Here is a 12583-nt window from a genome sequence, read left to right as displayed (position 1 = left end):
AGTTCTCCTGTCCTCTCACAATTCACAAAGTTCAATGCTCTGAAGTGAAAGATGCAGAATTGGAAGCCTTCCCTGCTGCGTTGATCATGGCTGCTTACCAGGTGCCTGTCCAGTTGTGCTCTCACACCTCCTCACAGCAAGATGGAGTGCAAAAGAACACGAACTAAGGGCTGCAGTCACCACATAATAATGGTCTGTCTCTGCCACTACTTCTTCCTCACTCTTTTCCTCTGTTCTACCATGGGCTCTGTGGCCTGCAGCTCCTGCCCAGGGCTTGATTCTGCAGCAGCCCTGATGGGCTGCCACCTGCTTCAGAACACATCCACTGCTTCACTATAGACTCCTCCATTTCCGCACATGGAGATATGGTCCACATAGAGCCCCATGGGCTACAGCAACAGTGCAGCCAGGTGTGCAGCTAGACAGAGCCTATGCTCCACCATGGACTTCTGCTGCAAGGAACTTCTGCTCCACACCCGAAGGACCTCCTGCCCTCCTTCTGCACTGACTTTGGTGTCTACAGAGCTGTTTCCCTCACGTATTTCAGTCTCTCTCACCTGCTGTTGTGCAGCAGTTTTTCTTAAATATGCTCTCTGGAGGTGCAACAAGTTGCCATGTATGGCTTAGCTCCAGCCAGTGGAGTGCTGGAGCCAGTGCTCCTTTTGGAGCAGCTGGAGATGGCTCTGACAGGACACAAGGCACCTGCTGGTGCCTTCAGTCTTCCCACTATCATAACACTGCCATGTAAGCACAATACACCTCCTAATGGAGGGGTTCAGATGTTGGGTTATTTTTTCCTGTTATTTTCCTAATTCTGAAAGAGAAATATACCTTTCAGATTTTGTTTGCTTAAATGGTGACAGAAGAGAGCCTCTGCTGTTCTTGCTTCAGATTACTACCCTAATCACTGTTGCTTTAGGGATTGCTCCATGGTGCTTTAAAGATCACTTATTTTCCTTGTCCTCAGAAATTTTATCCCAATAAGCCACAGATGTAAAATAATACAGAATTACATTTTGCTCCTAAGAAAAGTATCTACTTTGGTAAATTCTATGCTGCAACAACAGAGGAGCTCAAGAGTTTCTAATCCATGAAACTGAATGATTTCAATACAAATACAAACACCTTTAATGATTTTTTCCATTTTATGTTTCTGCTTGACACACTGTCTGGTTACATTCTAATTTTTATAAAGAACAAAAACAGTCTGTTTTGAAACCTAGCTCACTTATTATTGAATTCTGCTACATACCTGAAACAAAACACTACCAATCTGCAGGAAAAGCTTTTCATATATTTCTACACTTTTAAGGAAATAAAAACTGAGTTGCATTCCATTTCTTTTATACACTTCCCATAAGCTCCTCATCAACAAAATCAATCAAAACTCTGCTAACTTTTGCCACCAGCTAAAATGGTAACAATTTTAGAGATTCTAGATTGATGTACAAAATGTTCTAGATAAACCCTTAAATGCAAACACAATCTATTATTTCTGTACTGCTACTATAGAAAACTCTTCTATCAGTTGAACCCTATATCAGCCATCAGTTCAACCCACCACGCAGCATACAAGTATGTAATTCAAAACATGTTTCTGTATTTGGTATAAAAATTACATGTTTCTGCAACTCATTACAGAATCAAACAGTGTATAAAATTTCTTTTTGTACAAAATCTCACAGCGTATTAGGCAATGTTATGTGAAACCATATGCACAATTTTAGTACATTATCCATATGAAGTTCTATAAAATAGTTCTACTATCTAGCAGCTTCTTATTTATTTCTATATTACGATCTAGAAACACAGTGACTACACTGTAAATACTCAAATAGGAGTTCTTCACCTAGATAAATGGGGTTCAAATCTAATAGTTTACAGTTGTTACTTAAAAATGTTCCAGAATAAACATTTAATCTTACCCGCTTTTTTAAATTTAAGAAAATATTTGTAATTCAATTGTTTCTTACATAGGCTTAATGATCTCTTTGGAGTTCCTTTCAATTTCAGAACTATTTAAGCTGCAATTTTGGCAACAACATGCCAAGACTCTAAAAGAACAGTTACTTAATCTAAAAGCAATCTTCATCCAAGCTACAGCCAACAACTCTGCATATCCTGTAACAGGAAAATTGCAACTAATCATTTTCTTCTGTTTAGCATACTGGTTCAGCACGTTCACTTTTTAACTATGGCCAGCTGGCCCCTCAGGAAGATTATGCATCTTCATTTCTGCATCACAGAGTAAACACACAAGCTCACCCCATAATGCTTAACATAAAAGGACAAGAATCCTTCTCAAACTCTGCAACAGTTGGTGGTATCTGCTGTCTTAGGACTGGACTGCTATTATTTAATATTACATGAATAAAAAGCATAATTTTTACAAATAATATTATTTTACCATGGAATTGCTACAATATATCAGGAAGAGCCCATTTTATTTTTTCTAAACATAAACATTATGAATAGATATAAGTAAATGCCCATGAGACCTGGTGCTACTCAGTATCCTCTGTATTCTTCATTAAATTTTAACAGGTCTTTAATTCATTCTAAGTCTTCTCATCTCTTGGTCAATAATTACACAACTTCCCATGCTTTTTTAAACCTGTCCCCCTCTTTTACTCCCTTAAACCACTACAAGGCCCTGTCTCTGTAAAGTCAAGTGGGTGAAAATGCTGCATGTATGTAAACCAGCACAAAGTGGTCCAATTGTAGTTGAGCTCAGCCTGCTGACCAAGACCAGAGAGGTCTGCACGGGTGTGCACTGATAACCACTGCATAATCAGTGGACATAACAACTCCTGGAAGATGTATAGCCTAGTGCAGACTGTGTGGGTCTCCTCATCTCTTCTATACTCTGCTCTGATAACAAAGATGACACTTGCATTTTTGTCCATCTCTCTTGCAGGCCTACATAATGCAAACAGATGGAAAAGGACGTGTTTATGATGTGATTTACAGTTCGCCAGATTCTTAGTCTACAACTGCTGCCTACTGAAATTTACTTGCAGTGATCACAGTTTTTTTTAAACTGTTCCCTGGAAAATCAGTGAGGTACCCAGTTCACTTTAACTTATCAGTACACAAACTATTTCTGCATTTACCCGTGCCACCAACTCTGTGCTACACTGTATCAGTATCTTCATTAAAGGTTTGGTCTTTGTCCCATGCAGTCTATTTTCCAACTCACGGAAAGCAATTCCTGAGGCAGAAGCAGTACCTGGGCTCTTTCTTCTCTGGAGTTAAGACACCAAAAGAACCTTGCGTGAGACTCCAGGTTTTATTTACTCTTCAGCAGTGTGCATCACTACATCTGCATTCATAAGTATTTCTAGTTATTCTTTTTTTTTTTATCTTTTTTTAACAGAAACATTATTCAAAAGCACAAAGTCATTGGCACTGGTTATCCACCAATTTAGTAATGAAGTTGCTACTGAGTGTTAAGGAGTTAGATTCCTCCTCTTAAAACTGCATATATGGTTTGATTTTATTTCTCACAATCATTGAACAGTTATCCCTCTATATCTTTTAAATAGACTGTCAATCATCCCCATTGAAATAGTTATTGGCAAGTCCATTCTTTTAATATCCCATTTATTCCCACAGCAAATACAAACTTCAAGAAGCGCTTTAGAAGAGTGGCTGCATTTAAATAACCTTCAAAATGCGTTAGCTTTTTTGTTTTGCAAGTTAAGATGCAAGATAATCATCATTATGTTCAATGTTTCATACTTGGTATGTTTCAGATCCCTTACCAAGAAATAAAAAATATTAAAAGAGGAAAAAAGAATAATTCCAAGATCTGAATTTGTCATTGCTCTTTAATTTTCTTCTGAAAGATTATCATTTGCCAAAGCCATTTTGCTGATATTCTTTTAGAATGTAATTAGGGGTGTCAAGCGTTCAGAGATGTTTTAACACAGACATAACATGACTGTGTCCCTTTCATTTTTTTGTCAAGAATGTTTCTCTGTAAGTTATTTATCCCAAACTCATTACCATGCAACTCTGATTAGAGACTTAATGGCTCCAAAGTATCTGTAGAATATTTAATTGCAAAAAAAACCCAAAACAACAAAAACAGAAACAAACAAAAAAAACAGAACAATTAAAGACAGGAAAGAGTCAGTACATTTTAAAACCTTGATTTTCAAAGGAACCTATCTTGTTTCTGCTGTGAAAATGAAATATTTTTGATGTAAATGGCGCATAAGCAGTACTTCATTTTTTCTTCCAACTAGTTGAAATAACTGACATATTATTTTGCATCTGAATGTAAATAGTACTGTGAAAAGCAAAATGACAAATATGTCCTATTATTTAATTTTCTATCTGCTTAATTCACAGGTGTGCAGAATAATAGCTGCAATAATCTAGAGTCTGCTGTGTTTTTGCTTTTATCTTGTTTTCACCATAATAAAATAATACATCTACCTATAACCAGTAAAATAAAAGACTGGGTGCTGCTGTCACTTACACTGCCATAATCAAAACAGCAGTGTGAAAACCGTGTATTAGTATCAATTCTCAATGGAATTCTTCATGGCACTGAAGCACCTCAGATTTCTGTTACTGTAATTTTTTCATACTGAAATGTCAGAAATGGTCAACAATTTGAGTGCCTAATCATCACAAGTTAACCTAGACTTTTAACTGCTTCTGTTCAGAAAGTCTGGTCAGACATGATAATGAGGGGGAATAATGATATGATACCTGTATTTTGAAGCATTTGCTTCTTATTTAGAAGAACAGTGCTTGGGAAGAAAGAAATTATGAAAGGATTCTGTATCCATCCCTGTGGCAATATAGAGTGCTTGTTCTCCCTTTTTTCATAATGAACTTACAACCACTTTTCATTCCCTTAGGCATCAAACCCAGATCAAATTGAGAAAAAAGGAGCACAACCCAAGAGATGGCAGATTTGAGCTTAGACAACGCCCTTTATAAAAAACACCTGAATCATTCCTCTGTTTTTAGCCTGTATCTTACAAATTAATTGCAAACTCTATTTAAAAACATATACATTTGCTCTGACCAGAAAAATGTAATGGAATTATTTTCCAGTAAAGATCAGAGACCTGAAACCTATAAGATATTTTTGTTTGTTTTCTTGCTTTTAAGAAAAAGTATAAAACATCATGAAAATGCATTAATCCATTTTACTATTTGCACATAAAATACACTTTTACAAAAAACAAATTTTCCAAACATCTGTTTAATAGAGACAATCTTTTACTACCATTTGTTTCAGCCATAATCCCAATATACCTGTTTTAACAGGAGGTAGATACTTGAGCTCCACTGTTTATGATCAGTGGCATGAGTTCAGAAACATATACATATCATACATAGGATACACAATGCTCATCTCATTCACAGAGACTTTTATCCAGGAGTCAATTACAAAGAATGGCATTGTTACTGCAAATAAGAAAATATTTACAGTAGATAATGTATAGATTTTCCTGACATTGTGATACGTACTCATATATTGTCTTATTCCATGTCTATGTTTGACCAATTCTGTGAAATACAGAAAAATTTAGACCACATATGCAGAACAGTTAATAAATATATACTGAATATGCATGGCCTAATAATTGATGCATTGTATCAGTGATAACAAAAACTCATACACTAACACCTGCACTACATAATTCCGCTTAAAGCAATGGAATACTACATGCAGCATGTTATCAAGATTATAAGAAATAACACAGAAAGCCAGGTACAAGTAAATTTTTTTTTATCAGAATACAAACCATCATGTTTCCATATTTGCAACTAATTTAAGAAGCAGAAGGCAGAACTATAGGCCCACTATTAGCAGCGGTCCAATTACACATTTCTGAAGACAACTGCAAAGATGTAATATATCACTATTTAATGAAAGGTTCCATTAAAAGTTGAAAGATGAAAATTATGTCATGGTGGAATTTGTTTCTCCGTATTTCATTACGCATCCATGAAATTTTACCTCAAGGGGAAGTAAACACGTTATTACCATGGGGTGAAGGGTCACAGGAATGATACGAGTAAATCTACGCACTCTTAGAGCCTATCCAACAAAAATTTCTCTATGACTACTACAAGTTTTGGGATTAATTTCTGCAAACAATCTCATATCCAATGAATAAATTCATACACACTCACCATGATTCCAGTGAGTAAACAGACACCTTTCCCACAGTACGTATTAGGTACCATGTCACCATATCCAATGGACAGAAAAGTTATTGAAATCAACCACATGGCTCCAAGGAAGTTACTAGTAACATCCTGTTGATCATGGTACCTGGAAAGAAGAAGAAAACAAATACTTTATCACAAAAATTTCAGTTAATTTTTAGTGCTGTAATAATGAAATCTCAGCAACTGTCATATAACCAATCTTGCATCCTACAGTTGTTTATTTTTTAAAAACAAGTATAAGGAATTCAATAAAACACGTTAAAAGAAAAGGTAAAGTTGAAAAGAAAGAAACTGAAGACACAATAACAGCACAAGTAGTAGACATTTTGTATGTTAGTATTCTGTTACTATCATTAAAATAGCATAGATCTCTTGGGTTTTATTAAGTTTTTTCACCAGGGCACAAGTCCTGCTGATCCTCTACAGTGTCACAAAACATCAGTCTACTAAAGTTGTTGCAGTGAGAGACATACATGGAAGTCAGAAAAGGATGTGTGGGCAAGCCTTAGCAAATCCTCACCTTACCTTTAAGGAAACTTCCCTTTTGTGCTATTAAATATAATTCCCTATGTACTGATTGTTGTCTTGGTTTCAATATTCAAACTTTATATAATTATTTATCTCCTTCAAAGCAAACAAGTTCTGATGAATAAGTTCATCTTCACATGACACATATATTTATCAACTGGGAAGCCATAACGGCACATTTTAGGAATAAAACATACTGTTGGCACTCACCCTGCAGGGGAAAAAAAGTCTAACGGCTGATCTGCAGTAGAGACTATCTGTGAAAGCTTGTGCAGCCTCAAGATTGCAATAACCCCTGCAGCTGCTGTGAAGCCTTAGGTTAGTTACTGATGCCACTGGATTCTCACTAGTATCACTTAGCCAGACTCCATGTCAGGAGGTCAAAGAGTGGCATCAGAGGATGTGTTCATAAATGTGAAAGCAACCTGTTTTCGACCACCAAACTAACTGCTTCGGTCTTCTTTTTCTTCCTGGAACTCACCCTCAAAAATGGACCAGGAATGCAGAGTAAGCAGAAAGAAACACTCAGATGAACTCCTCATGTTTACTGTATACGTAAAATAACTTTGTTATTTTCTTAGAAGTATCATCTATGCACAGATGATTACACAACCTAGAATCTCTTTACCTGCCACAGACTACAGCCATTTATCTCAACCCATCTGTTTCCCTATTTGCCTGTGTCCTCATCTTTGTCAGTTTCAGTGTTGTCCTTCTCACACACTTCATAAAAACTTTTGAAGGTGATCTGTTCTGTTCTGCATCTAGAGAAATGTGGCAATAGTTCATGTAGAGCTCCTAACAATAAGAATGACATGAATAAATACACAGTCAGAACAACAACAGTAGTAACAACAGCAGAGCTGTAAATTTGATCTAACTCTTCTCCATAAAGCTCCACACAATGAAAAGAGATCTTATATGGCTTTTTTCCATTCTGCACTAAGCACTACATCTTTTAGACTTCATTTTCCAAACGTAGCTTATAACAGCTGTAAAATATAAGCATGGAGAGGGAGATACATAATTATTCCATTCAGGAGGCAAGAAGAGAGCCTGAACATCATGCAAGTCCCTACAGAGAGTCACATAAGTGATATAACACAGAGGCTTTGGATGAGCTTCACAAAAGTGAGCTAAAAGCACAACACATACTCTAAAGCTAGAAAGTCAGTTACATAATAATAAATGCTCACGTAAGTATTTATAAGACATTTCCCAAATGCTCATATTTGGGTTTTGAACTTGGTAATTTCTGTATTTCTGACAGAAATCGATTTACCTACAAAGATTAACATATTTTTCTTACATCTTATCTGATCTTTTACATCTTCTAAACTTTCAGTGCTATGTGGTGCTAACTGTACAAATGATGATAGCTCATAAAAACTACCAAAATCTCTCTCATCTGATTATGATTTTAAGGTTATAGTTCAGCAGCCAGATGATGCACACTGTTTAAAAATCATTAACAATACTTGTGATTTTGTTGTGACTGAGATGCAAAGAATACTGTGTATCACCTGTATGGGTTCATCTGCTCAAGCATGGCAAAGCACACCAGCTAGAAGCCAATTACAAATACTTATTCTCTCACACCTGTACAGAGAAAGTTGAATGAGGAACTTCTCATATTAAAAATCTTCCAGCACAGCTGAGACAATGTTAAACAGGATTATTGTCCTGTTAGTCCTGGTCTGTGCTAGATTTACAGAAGATGGACTGGTTTTGACATGTCTTTTGTTTTCTTTTGTAATCTGTCTTGTGATCTTTAACTCTGTGGTTAATGACTCTGGTATGTGCATAAACCCTTCTGATTTTGGTACTATGACAACAATAGGCTTTCAAGTGATATGCTACATCATTATGCAACATGACCACTTGGGATTCAAGACCAAGCTGGCAGGAGGAGTCTCCTTTCAGGGAGTGGAAGCAACATTAGAATCTGCAAGTTTGGATTTTGGCTATATACTGTGTCCGCAACCAAATTATTACTTCTGCATCAAAAAAAAAAAAAAAAAAAAAAAAAAAAGGGAAATGTAATTTCTTAAAAGAGAAGGAATTGCAATGTCATATTTGTACAGCCAGGAGAACCATTGAAAAGAAATGCAGGCAGCATTTGAGCTTTGTTTTGGGGAAGCAGACAGAAAATTAACCCTTCCAACTTGCTTTCAAAATTCACAACAACTACAAAGACTGAACTTCTCCATTCATGCAGGATAGAGTAATCATGTTCATCTATCAAGACAAACCTCGTCACTGTAAGGCTTGAGATACACCAGCTGCATCAATGCATTCTTCACTACTGTGTCTACCTACAGCAGAGATGGTGTAATGAACATTATACTGAGGATAAAAGCTACCCACAGCTAATATCTGGAACAAGGCTGTCTCACTCTCTGTTAGCAGTCACCAACTTCTACAGGCATTTCCTCTTTCCAGATGGATCATAGAAAATAGGTTAGATGCAACAGACTCCAGAATTTAGATACAGTTTTCCTAAACTACCCATTCACTCTGAGAGCTACTAAAACGAACAAACAAAAAAAAACAACCACTGGAAACTCAAAATCTCAAGAAGAAAATGAAAATAAATAAAAATTTCCTTTCAGAAAATACATTCCAGAGAATGCAAAAAACAGTCATTATAAAACAAATTCTAAAACATATTCTTTTAGGCATTAGAATTTTGTTTAATAAAGGTTCTTATGGTTTAATATAGATCTTTTTTTTATTAATCACTGAAAAAAACATATAAAAATTCCACTATTCCTACTCAACAAAAACTTGGACTAGAGACACAGTGAGTCACTTAAAATTGGAGATACAAGTTAGCACTTAATTATGTTAAAACTGCAGCTATATACAGTTTGGTTTCTTGGATGACATCCAGCCTCACAGAGCAGCAGAACAAAGGGACATTTAGAAAAGCTGTGTACTCCCTGGAGGCACAAAAATCCTTGGCTGAAGTTGCACAAGAAGTATAATTTATAGCTTTTGCTTTCCTCCTCCAACAATGAATGTGCTAGCAGGCAGGTGGCACTACAGCTGGAAGTTGCTACTCTGCAGAAAAGCCTCCTCCTGTGAAATACCACCAGTCAGTTCTCACTAACTAGCATGTATCATTCCTGAGACTACTCTAATTTAAACCAAAATAACTGAATGGTTAGACTTGTGCAAAAATAGAGAAACTTGATGCCCTTCCAAGCCAAACTGAGTGGGAGTTTTACCATTCATCTCGGGGAGATATAAATATATTCCTCAGCTGCTAGGGTTGTCAAAGCAATGTTCCAGATTCTTTACTGAACAGCCCTTTTCTGCTGATAAAACATATCCTTTCTAGCCTCACACAGCTATCACACACAGATATCTTGAAATATAATACATATTAATCTCAAAAAGTAATAAATAACAGGAAATCAAATATAATATTTAGCTTAACCACTAGGACATTAATTGATGGTTAGCAGATTCACTGTAGTTTACCTTGCCTCTGGTAACTTATCTTTTTGGTTTTGCTTTCTTTAACAAGTCAGTGAAACAACTGAATATAAAGTTGAAAAGATTATCCTTTTTGTAGGGAAGAAAATAGTCACATTTTATAGTAATCATAGAGGAAAACAAAGCTTGCAGTACAAAGCCAATCTTGCTCTTGTCAAGCCTAAAAACTGCATACAAATTATGGCTGGAAAGAGATTCAGCCCATTAAATCAGAAATTTGTCAAGAATCACCACAGACACTGATTGATTTAACTAGCTATTATAACTCAATTACAGCACTGGACCATTCTGGTACTAAATGCCTGTTTAGTCTTTCTCAGACTGTAGACACTGGTAGCTTTTTTTCTGTTAATACAGAATTTCCCTCTGTTTAAATACATTCAGATGAAACAGGAACACCAACTCATCTAATAATGTCATTAGAAATGGTGCCTACCTTCAGGGTGGGGATGTTACACCTTTTCTTTTTTCTACCACATCTGTTGAAATCTCCAAATGTTTTATGAAAAGCAGCAAAAACATTTTGTCAAAAAAAAAAACAACCCTACTCCACAGAAGTGGAAAACGCTATGACAAATGCTTTCATTTCACAATTGCAGATTCACAGAAGTAGCAGCACTGAACACAATCAAATCAACTACTGTGATCAAGCAGTCTGGATGCATTCTACAGAGATTAAAATGCTAATTATTTTACTATTAAGACTATCAGTGGAAAAATATATGTAAAATTAACAAAGCTAATAGGGAAATGTTAAGTAAGCATTATTACATAAGCAGCATGTGCACTATATTAACAAGCTGGAGAGAAACAATAACCTAAAAGAAATCAACTGACAGAGGAAACTTGCTTTAGGAAAGTTTAACATTATTCTTCAATAAAGATTGGAATTTAACGTAAGTGAGGAGACATAGAAGGATTTAAACCCCTAAATACTTTCATAGATCAATGCATGGATAAGAGGTAACGTGACAGTAAAGACTAATTTCAAAAGACACTAAACTTATTTATCTGACATTCTTGAAGGTCTTGTCTTGCTTTCCTGGAACTGTAAGGAGCCGATGCTCCACTAAATCAGAATACCTCTCTGCAGTGCTGGGAGATGGAAAGAATTTATGTTCTCCTAAGAAAAGACATTTGGTTACAAGTATAATTGAATACATCAATGTTAGTAAAGTTATTTGAAGCATTACCTACATTTTCTTTTTTACCTTTTAAATAAATGTAAAAGTGTGAAGGAAAGCTGTTGAAGCAATTCTACAAGTACTGGGAAACGGTTAAACTTGTAAAGCTGGGACGGACAGCAATCCACTAAGAGAAACAGCAACGCAGATAGGAGTGCTTAGTACATGCACACAAACAGGAGCCACTGGGAATAACAGAACTACCACTTCAGGTCTTATGAAATTCATAATGAGTTGTATGAAAGTTCTCAGACAGGCTGCTCAAGGAAACTGCTTCTTGCTTTGTTTCAAAAGCACATGTACACACAAATCTCATACTTTAGGGCTTATTCCCCAAACATGATATTCATACTCCTACTGTTTTCAACAATTTCAATCTTTTTTGTTCCTTGCAGTGGTGTATCTGAAAAGAAAGCTTATCTCCATTAAAGTCAACAGCAAAATTCCCATTCCCTTCACTGGGATCGGGAAATAAAAATTCAGTTTCTTTTTGTTGACGTTTTAGTTGATCATCTTCTAAAATGTTTCTAGTTAGTGCTTCCATGCTTACCCATTTCATAAGTTTTACTCTGCCTGTGTCTTCATCTCACATTCTGGGTGCCAGGAAAGCTATCAAGACTGTCAAGAAACATTCAAATAAAATTGCTAAGCTAATTAAACTTCCAGCTTACAGAAAATATAAAATCTGATGCTTTTCCTCTTCAACATTCAGAAGTGTAATAACAAAAGATGCTTCTTTGGGGACTTAACTATACCATATCCTTACTTCCAGTATGCTTATGATTAAGTGGAATAATGAACAAACTTAACATCTTGGAAAGCTATCTTCTAAACCTTAAACCAGTTCTTAAGTGCTGAAGGCCTGAATAAGCTCTGCTGGTTCTACATTCTGCCTGTCAGCAGAAGCCTTTATTTAAAAAAAAAGAAACCGAAACAGAAAATAAAACAAAACACACATAGAAACTGCCTGGAGTCATCCAGTTGCACAAATCATGAGAAGCAGCACTGTTTCTTCTGTTAATTCTCTTACCCCCACACTTCCCATGGCAACTTGTTAAAAGCTTTCACTTCCCTTCCACCTCTTGGTATATTATGTCTTTGGTGTTGCTATTGTTGAATCTCTGAAGAAAAATATTAGTAAGTGATAAAATGATATTCAGAAGGGTTTT

The 12583-nt window shown here is 35.9% G+C and overlaps 1 protein-coding gene across 3 annotated transcripts in view; it reads right to left on the bottom strand.

Annotated features, from left to right (window-relative positions):
- The window catches only part of LOC136053551 (small conductance calcium-activated potassium channel protein 2), a 69515-nt gene that overhangs the window by 19414 nt on the left and 37518 nt on the right, over positions 1–12583 (bottom strand). For all 3 annotated transcript variants that reach the window (XM_065744315.1, XM_065744316.1, XM_065744317.1), the window contains one exon: positions 6163–6304. In XM_065744315.1, the coding sequence (XP_065600387.1) occupies positions 6163–6304 (142 nt within the window). The remainder of the gene's footprint in view (positions 1–6162; positions 6305–12583) is intronic.

Source organism: Cyrtonyx montezumae, unplaced genomic scaffold (genome assembly GCF_038088225.1).
Source record: "Cyrtonyx montezumae isolate F1298 unplaced genomic scaffold, pur_monq_1.0 scaffold_30, whole genome shotgun sequence".
Taxonomy (NCBI): domain Eukaryota; kingdom Metazoa; phylum Chordata; class Aves; order Galliformes; family Odontophoridae; genus Cyrtonyx; species Cyrtonyx montezumae.
The sequence above is the reverse complement of the archived record's forward strand: the minus strand, read 5'-3'. Positions and strand labels throughout refer to the sequence as shown.